Source organism: Monodon monoceros, unplaced genomic scaffold (assembly GCF_005190385.1).
Source record: "Monodon monoceros isolate NGI ecotype Baffin Bay Population unplaced genomic scaffold, NGI_Narwhal_1 Super_Scaffold_21, whole genome shotgun sequence".
Classification (NCBI taxonomy): Eukaryota; Metazoa; Chordata; class Mammalia; order Artiodactyla; family Monodontidae; genus Monodon; species Monodon monoceros.
The window spans coordinates 89,378,431-89,401,505 of record NW_021703778.1 but is presented as its reverse complement, the minus strand read 5'-3'; the positions used below and the strand labels follow the sequence as shown (position 1 = coordinate 89,401,505).

At 43.0% G+C, this 23,075-nt stretch overlaps 1 protein-coding gene across 6 annotated transcripts in view; it reads left to right on the top strand.

The window, feature by feature from the left end:
* The first annotated feature begins 366 nt into the window (after positions 1–366).
* Positions 367–23,075, top strand: part of STARD9 (StAR related lipid transfer domain containing 9) — a 127,111-nt gene continuing 104,402 nt past the window's right edge. For all 6 annotated transcript variants that reach the window (XR_003795793.1, XR_003795795.1, XM_029236885.1 and 3 more), the window contains exons 1-3: positions 367–484; positions 4,866–4,935; positions 6,727–6,843. Coding sequence is in view for 4 of the 6 variants with exons in the window: in XM_029236885.1 (XP_029092718.1) it covers positions 438–484; positions 4,866–4,935; positions 6,727–6,843 (234 nt within the window). In the remaining 2 variants the exon portion in view is untranslated. The remainder of the gene's footprint in view (positions 485–4,865; positions 4,936–6,726; positions 6,844–23,075) is intronic.

Here is a 23,075-nt window from a genome sequence, read left to right as displayed (position 1 = left end):
CTTAACGGACTTACTCGACTTTATACCACCGTCGCACGGTGGGAGAACAAAAGCTAGTTCCCAATAGGCGGGAGACGGCCCCAACCAGCCAGGATCTGCGCCCTCCCGCCCCCGACAGGATTGGTCCAGGCTCCGCAGGCACCGCCCTGGTCGGGCAGCCTGCGCCCTCGTGGGCGGGGCCGTCCCGTGAGGCGCGTGGGAGGAGCGAGGCTGGGCGGCCCGGGCGTCTTCCAGTCCAGGATTGGCTGAGGTTCGGCAGGCACAGTCGCGGCCGGGCATCCGCCCGCATATGGGCGGGGTTGTCCCGTGAGGCGCGTGGGGCAGGCGGGGCGGGGCGGGGCTGGGCTGGGCTGGGCTGGGCTGGGGCTCGGCTTGGGGCTGGCGTTGGGGATGCTGCAGCTGGGCTGACCTGCGGGACTTGAGCCTTGGCCCAAGGGATGGCCAACGTGCGGGTGGCCGTGAGAGTCCGGCCCCTCAGCAAGAGGTGAGTCTGGGAGGGAGGGGGCGCCTGAGGCGTCAAATGAGCTGAGAGGAGGGCGAGGTCCTCGCGTCTCCCTCCAGTGATTCTGGCGCGGAGAAATCAGACACAAAGTGGCCCAAGGGTCCAGCGTCCGGAAACTGTAAAAGCCTGGCGGGACAAAGCCTCGATCGGGTTGGGTTTTCGATTAGTGCCCTGGCGGGTAGCGGTTAGTGGATGGCCTCAGGGTGGCCTACCCTGTGTCCCTGGAGTCCTGCCAGCAGGAGTTTTGAGGGACCGCGGCTCAAGTCTTTTTTTTTTTTTTTAACATCCTTTTTGGAGTATAATTGCTTTACAATGGTGTGTCAGTTTCTGCTTTATAACAAAGTGAATCAGCTATATGTATACATATATCCCCATATCCCCTCCCTCTTGCACCTCCCTCCCACCCTCCCTATCCCACCCCTCTAGGTAGTCACAAAGCACTGAGCTGATCTCCCTGTGCTATGCGGCTGCTTCCCACTAGCTATCTATTTTACATTTGGTAGTGTATATATGTCCATGCCACTCTCTCACTTCATCCCAGCTTACCCTTCCCCCTTCCCGTGTCCTCAAGTCCATTCTCGACGTCTGTGTCTTTATTCCTGTCCTGCCCCTAGGTTCTTCAGAACCTTTTTTTTTTTTCCCATATATATGTGTTAGCATACGGTATTTGTTTTTCTCTTTCTTGATGCATGGTGTGGGCCTTTCTCCCTGGGTACACCGAGAAGGGCTGGGAAAGGGGGAGAGGGATCGGGCGGTCTCCTGTCTCTCCTTGGTGGCTCTGGAGTACCTGTGAGGAATGGGGCAGAATTGTGTGCGTGCCTGTGTGCACATGGGTTTCTCTGTGAAGATGTGGAGGAAAGCAGATTGTAAGGTATGAGAGGGAAACGGAGGCTCAGAGAGATGGTGGTTTCATTCGGTGCTCGACAGCAGAACTGGCAAGAAGGGGAAGTTGTTTTAACCCCTTCCCGCAACGTAGTCAGTGCCCATTTCTTCATGCGTGAATCTGATCCTGCACTTCTCAGCTGTTGAGGCATCCAGGGTCCAGCCGCATAATTTCTTTCCCTTCTTACTGATTTTCCACTCATAGGTTTGGAAAGTCAGGGAAGGCTTCACAGAAGGGTTGGTGCTTGAACCCAAACACTTTTAAAAGAGCTGCTAGAGTCTGCTGACAGGTGGAGAAGGTGTAAAGAGCACTCCGTGAGAACACTGAGAGCGAAGGACTTAGGCTGTTAGGAAACAGAAAAGTTTCAGTTGTTTGAGGAGAGGGTGTGTGGAGGGAGATGAGTAGTAGGAGATAAAGCTGGCAGAATGTGGTTTGGGACCTGAAGGCACATATTGGAACTCTTTGGGAGGCACAGACTCAGTTAACAAAGTCATTGGATCTTATGTGGTACTTGGGAAGAAATCTTAGAGGTCAAGCTTCCATTCTTAATTTTTCCAGATGAGAAAATGGTCTTGTTTAAGATCTAAAAGTAGGTAAGAGCCGAGTTCCTTTCACCAGACCAAGCCGCTCCTTCCTGAGATAACAGAAAAGTTGGACTTCTTTCTCAGATGCCTGTTTGCTCAGTAGGACTAGAATAGACCATCAGTAAAATGATAATATGGGAAATGGCTTTGGTGCCCTCCCTTCTACCTCACAGTTGTTTCCCATAATCAGAAAATCCATGTCTCATTATAAGATGCTGCCCCTTGTTTGTCCCAAATCATCCATCATTGAGAAAACATGTTTTCTTTTGCCAATACTGTAGGCTCTGGAACACTAGCCACTGCTCTGGCAAAAGTTACTTTTCATGCACTGTATTCCCTTTCTGTGCTCTTCTTTTCAAATCTGTGAAATAGTGTAACTACTTTAATGGGTTTTTTTGTGAAGATCAAATGAAAGGGTATATTAAAAATACTTAGAACAGAGCCTGGCTCATTTTAAGTGTCCAGTAAAGTGCTAGCTATATAATTTTTAACAGCTGCTTTTATTCCTCCCTCTTCTTAGCTGTCTTTTTAAGTTTTAAAAATGAATAGATCAGTGGAAATGGCTTGGTTATTTTCTCCTCTAGGGCAGTGATTCTCAAATTATAGGAGACATACAGTCCACCTGGGAAGCTTGTTATAATGCAAGTTGTTAACAGGAGTTCCAATTAACTAGCCCCACCTTCTCCCATAATTCTGATGAAGGTAACCTGTGGACCACACTCTGAGAAACACTGTCCTAGGAGTAACCGTGTAACTGAGGATTTATTCCTGTGCAAAATCTTTAACCCTAACAAATGAATGCCTGTTGGTAGAATTCAGGACCCAGAAACACCCGTAGACTTCCTATGAGCTCTGTGCAGTCCGCTGCCCAGTTGAGGTTGGTGCCCTTTCTTTCTATTCTGCTCAACTTTAATTTGTCCTCATTTTGTTTTAGAATATTTTGGAACCACTAGATTACCAGTGGCAGTGGTCCAGGCAGGGGAGGGGCAGCATCTCACCCACCTTTAGTGTCATATCTTTCTGTCAAGGGGTCAAGTTCAAGACCCTTTTTTCTTTTGGCTGCTTTATGCTAAAAAGTCCTAGATAAACCCTCAAAAAAGGGCTTACTTTAAAAAATTAAATAGATTTGCAAACGTTATTGCATATTTTTCCCCTTATTTTCTTTATTGTGCAAATTTACTATAACCTGTGTATTTTATAGTGGGTGGAGGGAGAATAAAACCTACTTTTAAATGCAGAGAGGAAAAAAAATTATCTTAACACCAAAGATGAAAGATTTTCTTTAGGAGAGCTGAGGGCTGGGGGCAGGAGGTGTAATTTTATGATCCTGGGGGACAAAGAATATCCCTGCTGCCTTAAGTACTGTCTTGTATGAAATGTGAAAGAAAGAGCATCAGGGCCTTGAGGAAATTTAAGTAACAGAAATGTCATCACCTGGGAGAGGGAAATTTTTTATCCAGGCCTTTATCCCAAACACACTGATAGATTTAAAAAAATAATCTTAAATGTAAAGACCCCTGTCTCACTGTGCACCCCTTGCCATCCCCCAGCCCCCAAATCATCAAGGTCACATCCTGGAAACCCTGAGGAAAGATAAAAACGAGACTGAATATATTTGCTCAACTTTCAGGTCTCAGGCCAGGAGTAATTTAATTGATAACTTTCTTTGTAGTAGAAAAAGTGCCAATGAGTTAACTCTCATCTATTAACATTCTGACCTTAAGCACTTTAGCTAAAGTTCTTTATGTTGTGAAAAAGGATTTCGTATCTAGAATGGAGTGTATTCCATTCATTTTGGCCTTAAGGTATATGGATCATATGGATTAAGCCCCTTAAAGTGAATTTAGGGGTTGGATAGTTGTTAGCAGTGTTACTACAGAACTGCAAGTTTAGGAAGATCCTTAAGGATCTTGGCTCTCATTCTGATTTAGGAAGACATAAGGAAAGGATTTGGGAAGCATGTTCTCAGGCCTCAACAGAGAGGACTCCAAAACCTTTTTTGTTATTTTCTGTGCTCAGAACATCAGAGAAAATGAGAAGTGATGCCATGCTGTGTGCCAAGCGGAGGATATTCTCCATGGTTTCCAAGCCCGATTTCTAAGTCATATGGCTTTGTGGTTAGACAGATCTGGGTTGAAATTTCAGCTCTGCCACTGCTAGCTGTGTGACCTTGGACAAGTTACATAATTTCTCTCAGCCTTGGTCTTCATTCTGAAAAAAATGAAGATATGTTAGGAAGCTATGTCAGGACGGTGTGTTAAGAGGATTGCATAAGATGAAGTATAGTACATACTCTACTTAATACAGTGCCTGGCACATAGAGGGTGCCCAACAACGGTGACTCTTCACTGTTCCCAAGCCAAATTCTAATAATCCAGGGAAGTGTGCCAACTAGGGGACTGCTTGATATGATGCTGATAGCCATTAATGGAGACGGACACCCCAGTTATGGAGACAGCGGTAGGGAAACACTTTGTCCCAATAGCGCTGTTCTCAGCTGCTCTTTTCTTTCTTTTTTTTAAAAAATAAATTTATTTATTTATTTTTGGCTGCATTGGGTCTTCGTTGCTGTGTGTGGGCTTTCCCTAGTTGCGGCGAGCGGGGGCTACTCTTCGTCGTGGTGCGCAGGCTTCTCATTGCAGTGGCTTCTCTTGTTGCGGAGCACAGGCCCTAGGCGCGCGGGCTTCAGTAGTTGTGGCCCACGGGCTCAGTAGTTGTGGCCCACGGGCTTAGTTGCTCTGCGGCATGTGGGATCTTCCCAGACCAGGGCTCAAACCCGTGTCCCCTGCATTGGCAGGTGGATTCTGAACCACTGTGCCACCAAGGAAGTGCCTCTTTTCTTGATTAACTTAAAGAAGCAATATTTCTTCTCATATGGGTTGTGTTTTGTTTCTAGGGAGACCAAAGAAGGGGGAAGAATTATTGTGGAAGTTGATGGCAAAGTGGCAAAAATCAGGAATTTAAAGGTAAGCCTGAAATTGTTTTCCTTTTTCTTTTCACTGAGGAGCTAGTATTATTACAGGGCTTCTGTGGGTGAAGGTGGGTATGTGAATGTGTTTAGAGAGGGGGATTGGGAGAGGGAAGGGCATGTAAGGGGAATTGTGGCAAGAGCTTTGAGCAACCACAAAGAAAATATAAAAATACAGCAGGAAAGAAGTTCCAGGGATGTGGCTGCTGCAGCCCAAGTTCTACCAAATGGGGTACAGCTGTTTTGGAAACTGGTCAGTAGTTGTTCTGAAAGTAAACACTAGGAGTGTCATGGGGGCTGTGGCCAACTGGAATCATGCTGGGGACAATCCATGCATATATTTAACTCACTCGACCACCAATTAGACTTCGGCTCAAGTCTCTTATTGGCTATCACTTCATCTAGAAGCATTACCGGGGCTTTTAGTATGCATCTGCTAATGCAGGACTCTTCTTTTGGCCGTAGTGAAGGAGAAGTAAGAGACTTTAGATCTCAGAAGAGAGTCGGTCACTAGCCCGAGTCTTGCTACAAATTCTCTTTTACAGATCTGACTGATCTTTGAGTCACGATTGGACAAATACTGGCAACTTCCTCCCCTACCCTTCACCCCTTCCTAGGGCTAATTTCCTCCATCCCATTCCTCCATTTCCCAGGCCAGCGGAAGTGGAAGGGATTCTTTCGAAAGAACAAATGGCCCTTGAGCAGTGGAGAGGGACGGGGCAGCCGGCCATGTGACTATTGCTGTGGTCAGCTTGCAGGTGGTACTCAGCATTCCTGAGAGCTGAGGAAGCTGACTTGCAGGACGAGAGTTATCTGGATCCCAGGGCCCCCAGCCATGCCCACTCTTGTGTTACTGCTCTGATGTGATCTGTTTCCTTTTGTCAGTAGCTCTCTGCTGAAAGAGAAGCCTGCCAGACTTTCAACAGGAGCTCCCCAGGGACAAAAGACCTTTCATTCTCTGCTGTCTCTTATTTATGTCTCTGTTGCCTAATCACTTCAGCTGCTTTGTTCTGAGAGCCCATATTTTTGGTTCTTAATAATAAATTCTGGCCAAGATCAAACTCTAATCTGCCCCCTGCACACCTCGCTGACTGCTTACTTCACTGAGGCCAGTTATCCACTAAGAATCTCTTAAGTCATTCTGGCAGCCTCATTCTATTGTGGCTTATGGTACCTAGTTCAAAGGATTGTTTCTCCCTGTCCAGAGTCTAAATTTTAAATAGTAAGATAGGCATTTCTGTGAATAATGCCATTCTCCCCAGTACCTAGAGGTCAGTACAGTTCTAAGCTCTGGCTCTGCCCTCATCTACCTTGGGCAGTTGGAGTGGTCCTAACTCTTCTGTCCAACATGCTTTCTCATTCACTGGGGGTGGATACCCCAAGGACCTCTGTGTTTGCCCTAGGTTGATAGAGCCTGTCAGGCCCAGGGACTGAATTACTCATGTACTACCAGTATCTTCTACAGAAATACTTAGAGAAGAAATGACAGTAAGAAGAAGAGGCCCAGAGAAGGAAAGGCTTTTTCTCCCAAGCTGTCTTATGCCTCATAGGGCTGGTTCGTGTGTGGGTTGATATGTGATAGTATGATAGACAGGCATTTAATTCTCTGGGGCTTCATTGTACCTAACAAGATGAAGACAAAGGTTACTTTTTCTTTTTCAGGTAGATATGATAAAGATTCTCATGATCAGTCCAGGTATCTCTAGCTACAGCAGAGAGGAATCAAGTGCTACTGGCCAGATTCTGATATTATAGTAGAGAAGACACTGGATCCTATGTTTGATTTTAGGTGGACGGTCGACCCAGTGGCTTTGGCGACTCCCGGGAGAAGGTTGTGGCATTTGGCTTTGATTACTGCTACTGGTCAGTCAACCCAGAGGACCCCCAGCATGCATCTCAGGATGTGGTAATGTCATTTTTCCTTCACTCTCCCCAGCTCTTTATAATTGGATAGTTATTGGGAAATTAACATGGAATCTGGGCCCTGGCTATTTCTTAGTTATGGTAGTTTGGTCAGAAACTAATGATGTTTTGACCTGGGAAGTGGTAGTGAGAGGCATCAGTTGCAGAAAGAGCAAAGGAGATAAGAAAAGACTGCTTGTCGAGGGCACGGAAATTGACTAGTGTCCATTTAGGCTTGGACCTCCGTCTGATTCAGATGGGTACGAGGTAGTTCAGGCAATGTTCTGCTCCTGTGGTAGGTGAATGGGCTCACCTCAAACTTGACCTTGTGTTGTGCGCAACAGAAGGGCCCATGAGCCGTAGAGACTGGTATCTTCTTTGAGTCTTAGGCTTGTGCTCCTAGGCTGAGTGTAAAGGGCTGGACAGCTAGTCTGCCAGCCTGGAATGTATGTAAGAGGCGAATTCTGTTCATCTGCTGAGGATTGAGAGGATGAGCCAAGCCTGTACTGGCTGGTGCTGTAGGTCACCCTTCCTGCTGATTAGCTCTCCCATAAGTTTCTGAGGCAGCAGGTCTGGCCAGGTGGGTCTACAGGACTTCTCTCTGTTTCTGTGAAGCAGCAGCCTTGTCCTGGTTGGAGCACTGTCAAAGGTCATGCATTCAGTCCCCATGACGTCCAGCAAGCCTTGCCTGATTCAAGTCTGTGACCACAGACAATAGTCCTCATCCTAGCAGCTGCCAGGGTCCTTTCTAAAATTAGAAAAATCATTTATTTGGCCTTTCAGATGTTCTTTCTTACATGTGAAAGAGAATACTAGAGGAATATGTCTTTAGGAAAAAACATTGAACATGGAAAAATTTGGGGGAGAACCCTAGACAACCATTGCCTTTCAGTGCATACATCTTTGAATAAAAAGCCAAAGTGTGTTTTCTGCTAAGTATGTTAGTCTTTTGTGAAACTTTTCCTAATTATGCCAAAGAAACAATGTTATCAAGCCTGAGTGACTTGGAGGACAGCATAGGCATACCACGTTTTATTGCACTTTGCTTTATTGCCTTAATGGATACTGCATTTTTTACAAATTGAAGGTTTGTGGCAACCCTGCATCAAGCAAGTCTATCCGTGCCATTTTTCATAACATTTATTCACTTCGTGTCTCTGTGTCATATTTTGGTAATTCTCGTAATATTTATCACTTTTTCATTATTATTATATTTTTTATGATGATCCCCGGTCAGTGATCTTTGATGTCACCACTGTGACTCACTGATGGCTCAGATGATGGTTAGCAGTTTTTAGTCTTAAAGAATTTTCAAATTAAGGTATGTTCAGTGTTTTTTAGACATAATGCTATTGCACACTTAGTAGACTGCAGTATAGTGTAGACATGACTTTTGTATGCACTTGGAAACCAAAAAATTCATGTGACTGGCTTTGTTGCAATTATTTGCTTTATTGTGTTGGTCTGGAAGCAGACCTGTAACATCTCCGAGGTCTGCCTGTACTGATTTTCTGCTGATACAGACTTCTGAAGATGATTGGATAATTCTAAACCATGGAGGTATAATTCCCCATCCATCCCTTTTGAGGGGAACATGTGGAAACAAGACCCTAGACCACTGTGAGATTTGTTGTTTCAGTGGGTCCCTTCTATTATAATATGAGCACCCCACTTTTTTTTTTTTTTTTTTTTTTCGGTACGCGGGCCTCTCACTGTTGTGGTCTCTCCCGTTGTGGAGCACAGGCTCCGGACGTGCAGGCTCAGCGGCTGTGGCTCACGGGCCCAGCTGCTCCGCAGCATGTGGGATCTTCCCGGACCGGGGCACGAACCCGTGTCCCCTGCATCGGCAGGCGGACTCTCAACCACTGCACCACCAGGGAAGCCCGAGCACCCCACTTTTGTAGTCACAGTGTGTTTGCTGTAAATGCTCAGCAGAAAGGGGCAGTGTGGGTATTACCTGGCCCCTACCAAGTCTTCTCCATCCTTTGGAGGATGAGGGCACTGGCAGGTCCAGGCTTATCTTGTGGCCCTTGACTTTTATCCCAGCACTCAAGCAGGTATGAGGTATCTGGTTACTGCTGTTTGTATTGTTCCACTGAGATCCTCCAAGAAGAGCCAGGAAAGGAAGTGACTCTCAAATAAGAGCATGGGACTCCTAAAGCAGTTCGCCGTTGTGACAGTATTTGTGGTATCGAAGACAGTGGTCTTTCTATTAGCAGAAAGTGTGAGCATTCTGATGGCTCTTTCCATCCTTCTTGACCATAGCATACTTAGGACTGTTCTGTACATAAGAAACATTATTTAGTGTAACATTTTTTGTTTTTTTTTTTTTTTTTTTTTGCGATATGCGGGCCTCTCACTGTTGTGGCCTCTCCTGTTGCAGAGCACAGGCTCTGGACGCGCAGGCTCAGCGGCCGTGGCTCACGGGCCCAGCCGTTCCGCGGCATGTGGGATCTTCCCGGACCGGGGCACAAACCCGTGTCCCCTGCATCGGCAGGTGGACTCTCAACCACTGCGCCACCAGGGAAGCCCTGTGTAACATTTGATAGATAATCTGGGAAGTATGTGTAAACAAAACAAAACTACATATCTATATCTATATATCAGCAAGCCCAGGTATAATTTTGGTATGAGGCTCACTTTTTATATTTATGTAGCTTAAGTGTATAAAAATAACCTAGTGGAAACCCAGAAGCCCATAGAGGAGGGGAATTCATAAATATGATTCCTTTTCTGTTGCCTGATTTGAAGTTCAATGGAAAGATCAAATGGCATTTGGACAGGAAGCCTGTGCAGAGAGATAAAACCAGTGTCTCCTAAGGTTTATTCTGGCTTGTTTACTAATTGTCTAAGGCACTCATTGGTCAGGTTACGAGAGGGAAGGAAAGGAATCTCTGTCACAGGCTGGAGAAGGGCCAGAGGTCCCAGAATGGTGGCAAGACTCATATCCACATGATTTGGTTGGAGGGACTCATCACTTTGACACAGAAATTGGAGCCCAGTCTTAACCCTAATCATTACGGCTCTGAGGTCACCAGGGATAGGAAAGGCAGATTATCATAGAATCATAGGACTTGGCATAAGGAAGCATTTAGATGTCATCTGTTTCATCTTCTCCCAAAGTACAGCAATCCTCTCTACTGTCTTTGTGATCGTATTTTGGCGGGTGGGGGGAAAGGGGCCAGTCTTATTGAAGTATAATTTTGGTACAGTAAAATTCACCATTTAGTGTACAGTGTACGGTTCTGTGAGTTTGGACAAACACATACAGTTGTATAACTTACACTACAATAAGTATATAAAACAGTGCATCATCCCCCAAATTCCTTCATGTCCCTTTGTAGTCAGACTGTTCTTACCCACCCAGCCCCTGGCAACTGCTGATCTGTTTTCTTCCCTACAGTTTTGTCTGTTCCATAATGTTGTATAAATGTAATAAAATAGTATGTAGCCTTTTGAGTCTGGCTTACTTAGCATGATGTATCAATACTTGATATTCACCTCTGCTGTTGTGTGTACCATGTATCATTCTGATCTATTCAGACTCATTTACATCATCTTCTTGCCCTAAAGAAACCTCATGGCTTTGGAAACACCAACTCTAATTGCACAGAGTAAGGGACCAAGTCCCTGGAGGACTGTGCCTCCTTTTGTGAAGGAAGGACTGTCATCACCCTCAGAAGAACAGCACTGATTTCAGAATATCCAGATATCTGAGGGGATATTTTCCCCACGGGCCTTAGGGGGATTTTGAGCAACATCATAAGGCATTGCTTGATGGATGTTGACAAGAAGTCACATGTTCAGTGTTGGTGTTGCTTTCTCCTCGTAGTCTCTTAGAGCATTAGAACTTGAAGGGAACTTAGCAGCCATCTAGGCCAGGCTTCCCCAACCTTAGCACTGTTGATATTTTGGCTGGTTAATTCTTTGTTGTAGGGAGTCTGTCCTGGGCATTGTAGGATCTTTAGCAGCATCCCTGGCCTCTACCCATTAGGTGCCGGTAGCAGTCCCAATCGTGACAATGAAAAATGTTTCCAGGCAAGGCCCACTCATCTAGGCCACCCTCTCCTGTTCCAGATACAGCATGTAACTTACATGGTCTTATACAGGCAGTTAATGCCAAAGTGGGACTGGACCCTTGCTTGCTGTGGTGGCCTTTGCGTTGCATTGTACCACTCTACCTCCCTCTCTTTATGTTTACGTTACAGCCTCAAAAGATAGGTTCAAGATTAAAATTCCTTTGTGCTCTAGCACTTCCCAGTCCTTAGTGGTGACACACTTGAACACATAGATCAGGTGTCAACAAATATGAGCCTCTAGAGAGCAAATCGACTACTGCAAGTTCTGCTGAGAGGCAGCTTCCTTGTTAAATATCTATAGACTCTAAGTGTTTATCATTTCATTTGACTTTCTTCCAAAATCTATTAACCCTATATTATTTACTCCATTTTATAGATAAGGAAACCGAGCCACAGAACGGCTACAAGACTTGCCTGAGTCACTTAGCCAGTAAGTGGTAGAGCAGGGATTCAAAGCCAAGACTGTCCGGCTCTAAATTCTATGTCGTGTCCACCAAGCCTCACTGACTCTCAAAATTAAACAAATCTCATTTAGTCTGCTAGTGACCTGGTCCTCTCTTTATGCATATTATCTAATTTAATCCCTTCAACAGCCTAAAAGGTAGAAGATTTTATTCTTCTTCTATAGTTGAGGAAATTTAGAATAAGAGCGATATGATCTGCCCGAAGTCACACAATAAGAAAATGAGTCTTAGATTTGAAAACAGGATCATCTGAATGCAAAGTTCATATTCTTTACTAAACTACAGTGTAAAAAGATAAAAAGACGGATATAGGAAAAGAAAGAGATGGAAAGTTGAGGAGAGAGGATGAAGGGAAAGAGAGAGAAAAGGTTATAGTGAATGGGGACTAGCAGGGGATTATACTACCTGACTTGTCCATTACCCCATGACCCTGATGTCATCAGCATCCTATTCTTTTTTTTAAAAATTTATTTATTTTGGCTGTGTTTTGGGTCTTCGTTGCTGTGCGCGGGCTTCCTCTGGTTGCTATGAGCAGGGGCTACTCTTTGTTGTGGTGCGCGGGCTTCTCATTGTGGTAGCTTCTCTTGTTGTGGAGTGTGGACTCTAGGCACGCAGCCTTCAGTAGTTTTGACATACGCGGGCCTCTCACTGCCATGGCCTCTCCTGCCGCAGAGCACAGGCCCCGGACGCGCAGGCCCAGTGGCCACGGCCCGTGGGCCCAGCCACCCCGCAGCACGCGGGATCCCCCCGGACCAGGGCACGAACCCGTGTCCCCCGCACCGGCAGGCAGACTCCCAACCACTGCGCCACCAGGGAAGCCCGACAGGCGGATTCTTAACCACTGCAACACCAGGGAAGTCCCCAGTGTCCCATTCTTAAGGGAGGTCGTTACTGACCTAATTGTGTTTTCAGTCTTTATTAACATTTGGACTTGCAGCCAAGGCTTTTCTTAAAAATTGACCTGCATTGAATCTATATTAATCGGCTTCTTCTCTTGAAGTTAGACCTGGATTTGAATTCAGGCACAGCCACTTACCAGCTGGCTTACTTTGGGACAAGTTACTTAACCTCTCTGAGTCCTAGTCTTTTCAACTTGAGTTACTGTGAAGAGGAAACAAATAATGATGTGAAGTGTTCAGCCCAGGGCTTGACAGCTAAAAGTGGAATGTGAGGTCATGGGTGCTGTGGCTTGGGTCCCTGTTGTGATTACCACTATCACAGTACAAGAGAAGTGAGGCCCATGCTTCTTTCTAAGAGCTGAACCAGATTTGAAAATCTTCTTTGAATCTGGTTGTGATCCCTTCTGGGATCAGCATGCTCCACTTGGAAAATTAACTTCCCTCCCTTCCTCCTGGTCAGGAACATCTGTTGGAGCGGGAGTCCTCTGCACAAGCATTTTGTGTTTGGGTGATTGTATGTTTGTAAAACTTTCCATGAGGAGCATTAGCTCAGCTTTACCCACCAAGGACTGTGAGTGGCTGTCAAAACAAGTGTAGACTGAGTCAACAGAAAGTGCGTCAGGAACAAAAAGCTACCCAGCCCTTGTGGGATGTAATTGCTTCTATTCTCCTGGGAATCTTTATTTTAAAATGCTATGTTATTTGGCTAAAACACAATAGTTAAAAAACCTGTAGCTTTTCCAGATGAAATATCGTGTGAGTGAGCAGAGATTTCCTCCCCACAGCCACCACATTCAAAACTGAAATTATAGCAGCAATGTGATTATGCTTGTTGTTGTTTTAACACTGTTTCATCTCCATAATACACTGAACACCAAACAACACACAGAGAACATCCATTGCTTACCCCCAAAGAGCCCTGCCAAGGGGCAAGGTGAGGAGGAGTACGTGTGTGTGTGTGTGTGCGTGCGCTCGTGCATGTGCGTTTGTGTTACAGGTTCTTTGGTGAGTATTTTCTCCAGTTCTGGACTTCAGCTTGAGGATGTTAGGAACTTGGAGAGGCTTCAGAGTAAAACCCCACACACCCCAAAATGATTAAAGGGCTGGCTGCAGGAACCAAGAGGAAAGCCACTGTCAGTGTAGTGCACCTCATGTGCATTCTGCATGTGATTATTTAATGAAGGAATGTTGCTCCAGAGACGGGAAGACAGATAATAATAATGCTCTACAGGTACAGAACATGATGATTTTAATAGTTTATGGAGCATTAGAACCAGCTGGTCTTCATTGCCATTTGGAGAAAATAGAGGATTTCAGATTAAATTGCAGAGGATTGTTTATAGAGACATGAAGAGTAACTTGTGCAGAGTTTTTGAATCTGGATATGTGGCACCTAAATAGTTTGATTTTAGAATTCCAGAATGTTGGTGTTAGAAGAAATGCTAGAGACCATCATGGCACGTATTTTAAAGATGAAGGCCTAGAGAGACAAAAATAGTAGTTAATAGGATTTTTTTTTTTCTTTTTGGCCGGTCCAGAGTTGTGCTTGGTGTTGCAGGGAAATGCCTGTTGCTTATTCTAGTGACAGGATCATGAACTGCAACACATAGTTTCCTGCAGGGCAGGAAGTGTGCTGCTTAGCAGAATCCCAAGGAAAGATCTTGTTCTTGAGACTGGGCCTATCCCTGGCTCTGTACTCGTCAAGATGAGGAAATTACACTATTGCCATTTAGTAGCATGGGGGTGGGAAGGTATTGAGTGACTGTTATCATAGGTTCTGTAACATGACCAGGCTGGGGCTAGTTACTGCTGCCACAGAAGCAGCATTTCTGTCTGGGGACTGCAACCCATTATAAGATGAAGATAAGTGATCTATGATCTCCTGCTTCGGAAAGTAAGTAGGGTGAGGTGGAGAGGGGTATGGCTGTCACTTCTTTTGTATCTCCTGAACTTGGAGTATGAATGAAGGCTTTGGGGAAAGAGGAAAGAAGGTGGAAGAGCTACTGAAACTGAAGAGGGACCTTGGAGGAGCAAGAGGAGGGGCAAACATGAAGAAGAAACTAAGGTGAGAAGGAATTTGAGAGTTCACAGAGGGGTTAGGGGTATATCACTTTTTACAGTAAATATTATTTTCTCCAATTTAGGTACAGGAGCAGGCTCAGATAGGTTGAGTAGCTTGCTTGAAGGTCACCAACCAAGTGATGGAACCAGCATTCAAACCTTTGACTGTGTGATTCCAAAGTGCAAGCTCTCAAATGCTGCACCACACACAGCTCTATTTATTTCTGTATTTCCAGTGTTGCACATCTTAAATGATCAGTTAGTGGTTATTGGGTTGATAATTCAATTTATGGTTCAGTGGATAAGTGATAAGTTAGCACTCTGCCTTCTTGAATCTTGCTGCCCGTTTTGAGGAGGCCTTGCAGTTTGCCTAAGTTGGAGAACCATAGACATCTATGAATTTCTCTGTGCATCCCTTTCGCTAATGCATGTATGTGCTAGGGCAGCTGGGGAGCGTGTGGGCGTCAGAGGATTTTCTCATGAATATTTGCAGAGCTGTGTACATTCCAGCGCTAGTGCTATTTCTTCCCAACCAAGATGGAGACAGAAGTTGAAGGGAGAGAAGTTTATAAGAAAAAGCCTTTTTGTTCAATAATTGGATGGGGCTCTTCTGGCATGAGTGGGGGAAGGGAGATTACCATGAGTGCTTCATTTCAGTAAGTTCCCTCTGCCAATAGCACAGCTGCTCAGCTCCATAAGCATGTCCATGGGCTGGATTTTAAAGGAATAAGGTCATTCTTTTGGCTTCTTCTAACTCATTTTTTCCCCCTCTCTGGAAACTTGATTATGAATTTTTAAAGGGTAGCTTTTAGACTCAGAAAAATCTGAAGAACAGAGATCCTTGACACTTAATGCTTGCTGTTGGTGCTGGATGCCTTTACAAAAATGAACAGCAGAAACTAGAGAAATCTTTTAAAATGCAACAGCTTGTTTGGATTCTTTTTTCTCCTCTGTGAGTCAAGGGTAACAGGAATTTCTGGTTGTATCTGGAGTCCTTGAGATTTAGGCTTGGGAGAGAGGTTATCTGTAGGGGCGGCATGCCCAAATTTTGATAGTCAACTGGAAACCTGGTGCAGCCTAAGCATAAATACAGATAGAGGTCCTGAGCTAGGTGTCCTTGATGTTCCCCAGAAGTTCTCTTGCTTGCATCTGCAGTGCTGAGAAGTTGCCCTATACTCCGCTCCCTTTACACTTGAATTTGTCCTGGGTTTATAAGGATTGTCAATTAATTGCTTGAAGAAATGATGATGGAGGTGATCACTTTGAGGGTCTTTGGAAAAGCTGATTTGCAAAATCATGTGAACAAGAGGATATAAGATGAAGTGCAGCCCTTTGAACAAAAGGTCTGTGTGTCCACCACAGCAGAGGTGTGCACAGGCAGACTGGTAACAGTAGCCTTCTCCAGAGGAAGCCACCTGGTCTGCATCACCAGGTGCTAAATTCTCTCCCACGTACTTGCACAGTAAGCCAGTGTCCAAGTCCCCTCTCAGCACCTTTCAATGGTCCTCTGTTTGTGGGAGCCAGTCCAGCTGACCAACAAAAGGCCCCTTCTAAGTGCAGTGTTCTGAAAAGGGTTCAGAAAGTATGCAGGACTGGTCTCTCTCTAGTTCTATGCTCAGCAGAAAGCAGACAACTGCATAAAATGTATCAGTAGATTAATTAGTTTATTAAAATAGTTTGCTATGAAAGCAATACAAGCTAACTGGAAAACGTTCAAACAGTCCAGAAGGGTGTAATGTAAAAGGTGAAAATCGCTTCCCCTTCCATGCCTCCCCACTGGTCTCATTCTCCGGAGGTAACCCCTGTCGGCAGTTCTTTGCTATCCTTTCAGACATTCTCTAATCATAAGTAAGCATATATAGTATGTCTCTTTAAAAAAAAAATACTAAGGGGCTTACACTCTATGTACTTTTTTTCAACTTGCTTTATTCTATGCAACTTAATCTTGGCCCTAATTTATTTGTAGTACCTATAGTTCTACCTCATTGTTTTAATGCTACATGGAATTCCATCCTATAAAGGTATTGTAGTTTAACTAGTTTTCTAATGATGGATGGTTAGAATATTTCCAGCTAACTATATAATACAATATATTATTACATATTATATAATTATAATTCCAAAATTTTGTAATTCTGCTATTATATAATATATATTATATTATGTTTCTACTATTCACTATAATACTAGAGTGATCATCTTTGCGTTTTTGCAAGTGTAACCGTAAGGTAAATTTCTAGAAGTGCAGCTGCATGTTCAGAGAGTATGTATATTTTAAATTTCAATAGATTTTTGTCTAATTGTCTTCCAAAAAGATTGTACCAATTTACATGCTTAACGATAGTGTATCAGAATACTTTATCACGTTCCTTGTCAATACTAGGTGTTATCAAACTCTTTAATCTTTGTCTATCTTATAGGTAGAAATGGTATCTTATCTTTGGCTTTTCTTTTTATTATAATTGGGATTGAGCATCTTTGTATGTTTCTGGGCCATTTGTGTATTTTGTTCCCTGTGAATTGTGTGTTCATATATCTTTTCCCCATTTTTCTACTGTATTGTTCATCTTTTTCTTTTTTTTTTAAAGATTTATTTATTTTTGGCTGCTTCAGGTTAGTTGTGGCACGCAGGATCTTCACTGAGGCATGCAGGATCTTTCCTTGCAGCGCGTGGGCTTCTCTCTGGTTGTGGCATGTGGGTTTTCTCTCTCTAGTTGTGGTGCGCAGGCTCCAGGGCGCATGGGCTCTGTAGTTGTGGCGTGCGGGTTCCAGAGCGCGTGGGCTCTGTAGTTTCTGGCACACAGACTCTCTAGCTGAGGTGCACGAACTCAGCAGTTATGGCGCGTGGGCTTAGTTGCCCTGCGGCATGTGGGACCTTAGTTCCCTGACAAGGGATTGAACCCACATCCCCTGCATTGGAAGGCGGATTCTTTACCACTGGACTACCAGGGAAGTCCCTTTTTCTTACTTATTATTATTATTTTTTTTTGCGGTACGCGGGCCTCTCACTGCTGTGGCCTCCCCTGTTGCAGAGCACAGGCTCTGGATGTGCAGGCTCAGCGACCATGGCTCACGGGCCCAGCCGCTCCGCGGCACGTGGGATCCTCCTGGACCAGGGCACGAACTCGCGTCCCCTGCATTGGCAGGCGGACTCCCAACCACTGCGCCACTAGGGAAGCCCTCTTACTTATTTTTAAGAGCAGTTAGAATATTAAGGAAATTGATCCATGTCATAGATGTTGCATGTTTCCCCTGTTTACTTTTGTTTTGACTGTAATTTTTTCCCGTGCACCCGTGTGTGTGCGTTTAAATGTAGTCAAATTATTGACCTTTCTCTGTGGCTTCCTAGTATGCTAAGCTTAGAAAGGCCTGTCATTCTGAGATCATAAAAGTATTTGCCATTTTTTTTTCTGGTGTACTAATGGATTTATCTTATTAATAGTTAAATATTTGATCCATTTGAATATTTTTGTTGTAGGAAATGCAGTGGGGCTTCATCTTTACTTTTTTTCCCAGATAGCCAGTTGCCTCATTGCCATTTACTGAACACCCATCCTTTCTCCACTGATATGTAAAAGCCATTTTTATCATTTGCTTAATTCCTGTATATACTGGGGTCTCTTTTATTATTACTTTTAATTAAAAAATTAAAAATTTTTTGGCCACGCTGTGCAGCACATGGGATCTTAGTTCCCTGACCAGGGATCGAACCCACGCCCCCTGCATTGGAAGCATGCAGTCTTAACCACTGGACCGCCAGGGAAGTCCCACCTGGGGTCTCTTTTAAAACTGTTTTGTTTCATTGATTGATTCGTACTTTTGTGCCAGAACTATACTGTTTCACAAGTTTTCAAATATTCATAAAAGCATATACCATACTGTTTTACTACTTTTTAGTATTGGACAGGGCTGGTCCTTTCTCATTTCTTTTTCAGGCTATCCTGATTATTTTGGTGTTTGCTCTTCCCCAAATGCCATGTACTTCCCTGCTTTTGCTCATGCTGACTCCTCTTTCCAAAATATGTTAAAATATCTCACCTCCCCAGTTCCTACCATTCAAAATGCTGCTTGTTCTTTAAGACCCAGTTGGTACTTCCTCCTTGAAGTTGTCACCATCCCTTAGATTCTCATAATATCTTGTTACTCTCTTGTGACACTCTGCGTATTAATTTAAATTAACGCTCCTTGGGTACATGACTTACCTATTTTATTAGACTGAGTGATCCTTGAAGGCAGACTAGGCCTCATCCATCTTTGAATACCCTACATTTCCTAGCGTAGTGACATTTCTCTCATTCAGTCAGTAAGCACTTGAGAGGCAACTACCATCTGCAACACAGTGGGGTTGAGTGCTGTGAGGAATATGGGGTGATATAAGTTGTGATTCCTGCCCTCAGAAAGCTTAGTCTTATTGGGAATAATAATAAATATAATAACAGTATACTTATATTATTATAAATGTATAATTTTATATTTATAAATAATCCTTAAAATAATAAAAATAATCGACAATACCAAGCATTCAAGTGTTAAATGAGATTAGATTAAGTATTTCAGGAATCCAGAGGAGTAACACACTACCCATAGATGCCTTTGAATGAGCTCAAGGGAGGTCATTGCAGTCTGAAGGAAAGGCATAATAAGCAAAGATTGTAGGGCCAGAATGTACAAGATGTGCTTGAGTGGATCAAGTGCTGCCAGTCCAGGGTGAAGCTAAGAGGATGTAGTCATAGTGTCCATCTCTCCAAGTGTCCCAGGAGGCCAGACTCCCACATTCCATCTCTGCGCTGCTCCAGACTCCTAGGGGATATGGAGGCTAATCCCAGGTTCTTTGGGACAGTGGCAAAGTGGCCTCGGGAGCATCCTGGATGCTTAGCTGAATCCAGCAGATACAGGCCATGAAGATATTTAACCTGAGGGCAGGAGGTGGTGTATCCTGGGTTACAGAAACAGCGTTCACTCACCGTTGTCTGTTGTATGTCGGTATATGCTAGGTGCTGGGTAAACAAACTGTGAGTGTGTGTGTGTGTGTGTGTGTGTGTGTGTGTGTGAGTGACAGAGACAAAGTTTTGCTTAGTTGCTTTACCTCACTTGATATACGCGTTTTATGCTGATCAGATTTTGAGCAAATCTATGTCTCATTCAAGACTTTTTTTCTAGAGGTTCTAATAGGCTATAGTGCCCATTCCATCCTTTTGTCCATCCCCATTGTTGCTTGGACACCACTGCCTTTCTTTGTTTCCAGAACCTTGGTTTGGGGCCATGGTATCTCCATTGTTGCTGCTCTCTCAAGAGTCTGCCCCTGGGACATCATGCAGATCTGTTTTGTTCCAGAATGGTAGAAGTGTTCTGATTTATTGTAGAAAAATGCCTCCCAGGAACACATTACTGGTTTTTCCTTCTGGATGTGCCTGCTGAGCTTTACTAAGAACTGTGCATGTCCAGATGCTTCCATACAATGAAAGGAAGAGGACATGCTTCCTATTCTTTGGGAACACAGATGTAGAGAGCCTTGCTCCTCAAAGTGTGGACCTTGGTATTGCCTAGAGCTTGTTAGAAATGTGTACTTTCAGACCCTAAGCCAAATGCATTGAATCAAAATCTGCATTTTAAAGAGATCACCAGGTGATATGTATGCATGTGAAAGTAAAGTTAGAGACGCAGATTCAGATCAAAGAGTTCTGGGGTGGAGCTTAAGATACTGCTGGACTGAGGACTACACTTTTAGTAACAAGATTCTGGAGTTCATGATATATTGTACCTTAAATTATACAATTTTGAATAGATGACTGCTCTTCCCAAGGTCCAGAAAACTGTGCTTTTGCTTTGGCTGTAAAATGTGGATTATTCCCTGGTTGACATTTCTCTTTTCTGTCTGGCTGATGTAAGAAGGAAGACATGTTAGACACTGACATATCCACTTACACAAGTGCCATCTCAGGCAAACCTTGATGGCTTTTGGTTTAGTGGAACAACTTTATATTATGTGATTTAAATAGCCTCAGTTTTCTTATCTTTCAAGAGGGAGTGATGATCCCCACCTACCAACACACAGGAACACTGTTAGACTAAAATGAAGTATTAGGCTTGAGAGGACTTGGAAAAAAATTAGAAAGATTAAAAAAATATCAGTTGATATTATTACTACATTATATTCTCTGATGTTTCTATACCAAGAAAGAAGTCTCTTTACAGAGTTCTGTATACTGCCAGTGAAAGTATCTTTTGTTCTTAATTCTTTAATAATAAAATTTTTTTCTAAAACTACTATAATTTATTAATTAAAAAATAGGTAATATATGCACATGGCAGATAAAACAGTACAAAAGGATGTATAGTGAAAATTAAATCTCTTTTCTATCTCCTGGTACCTATTTCCCCTATGCTGAGACAACCATTGTTATTGATTTCTTGTGTATATTCCTATATATTTTGTGTACATCTAAGCATGTAGTTGTATATTTATTATTTTTTAAAAAAATGGTAGCAGACACATATTATTCTGCATCTTGCTTTGTTCAGTTAATGCATCTTGGAGACATTTTCATATCTGTATATATGATTACCTCACTTTTTTGATGGCCACATAGTAACATTTTATGTGAGTGTACCATAATTTATTTGCTACTGTGAACTTTTAAACTATTTATGTCTTTATATTTACAGTGAATTCCTTGTAGGCAGCATATATGTGATTGAGTCTTGCTTTGTTTTCCTAATCAGACCATCTCTGCCTTTAATTGGGGCTATTTAGAACATTTACATTGTGTAATTACTAATATAATTATGACAATCATTTTTCTTTTTTCTTTTTTTTCTATTTGACCTATCTCTTATTTGTTCCCTTTTTTGTATTTTTCTGCCTTTTTTGGATTGAGTATTTTTGTGTTCCCATTTTATTTTTGTTGGTTTATTAATTATAAGTCTTTGTTTTGTTAGTGGTTGCTTTAGGGTTTATAGTATACATTTTTAACTTATCACAGTCTATATTTAAGTGATAATATACTACTTCCCACATAAAATAAGGTACACTAAAATACTTCTGTTTCTTCTCTCTCAGTCTTTATACTGTCAAGTTATACATTTTATATCTACGTATGTTATGAACTCCATAATGCATTGTCAATAATTTCATTTAAATGGTAAATTATTTTTTAAAGAATTTAAATAGTAAGAAAAAAAATCATACTTGCCCATGTAGTTAACGGTTCTAGCGCTCTTCGTTTCTTTTTGTATATCCATATTTCCATCTGGTATCATTTTCCTTCTATTAATATATTCTTTAACTTCATTTCAGCTATCATATTTTGGACACTGAAAAGATGAAGACCGTGTTTGATTTATATCTGACAAACCGTATAGCATTAATTCTGGTGTCAGCAGGTGGATCCACATTGGTTTGTGACTTGCTCTGTGGACTCAGTAGAGCAGATTTTAATTTAGCATTTGTCTTCTAAACCAAAGACAGTTAGATCCTTTGACAGGCACAGTGATAATATGCTGTGGCTTCTAGAACATGTACAGGAGACTTTTCCTTATATTCTAAAGACAAAATCAGAAATTGATAATTTACTATGAAACATTTTGGAGCATTTCAAGTTGTAGGTCTTAGCTGTCCAATATCTTTGTTGCTGCTTGCTGTTCTTTCTGAACTGCATTTCTGGGAACAGGAGTTTGGCTTCAAATTATTTTTTCCAGGATCTGAAGTTAGGGGTGGTTGTTACTGTATACTGGCTCTTACTAGTCTGTGGTTTACATACATTTACATAATCTCAGCTTCCAGCAAAAATAGCCTTTTTGGAATCCTGAGCAGGTGTGGAGATGAAGTGAAACAATCTGTTTATATCGCTGTTTTGTTTACTTTTACCTGCTTGGCCCCCTTTTCTCTCACCTCTCCCTTAAATCAACATTAAATTTGATTATCTTTTATTTGTGAAAGCTCACTAAGGTCATGTAATATGTGATTATTTTACCTTATTCATTCAACATACTTCTACTGAAAAATATGCCAAGAATTGTGCTAAGTACTGGAAATAACCAATAAGAATTGGACATTGTAGTTACCCATGAAAAACTCTTAGTTCTTGAGGGAGGCAGATACACAGAGTTAATTACTTCACAGTGTGGTAAACACTACAGTACTGATAAATATTTTAATTAAGCATTTGAAAATACTTGAAGAGGGAGGTAGGCCTTTTTTGTCGGGGGTAGGGAGGGGAGGTTGTAAAAAGTCTAGTCCGGGCTTCCCTGGTGGCGCAGTGGTTGAGAGTCCGCCTGCCGATGCAGGGGACACAGGTTCGTGCCCTGGTCCGGGATGATCCCACATGCCGCGGAGTGGCTGGTGCTGTGGGCCATGGCCGCTGAGCCTGTGCTCCACAACGGGAGAGGCCACAACAGTGAGAGGCCCGCATACCGCAAAAAAAAAAAAAAAAAAAAGTCTAGTCCACAGCGTGATTGCTCTTTTCAGGATTGAATAGGATTTAAACCTGTAATTCTCTTCCAAAGGTGGGAAGGGCATTCTTCTTAAGACTTGAAAGTGGTGCTTCACATACATGGATTTAACTGCACAGCCTGGTGTGTTTCCAAAAAGACTTCTCAAAGCATCACATGAATCATTCACTAATCTGAACTTGAAGCTCCTTCCTGGTTTCATTCTAGATACTGTTTAGTCTTATAAAGTAAGTGTATGAATCATTTGATTGAGTCTGGCTACTTAGCATATTTACTTGGTTT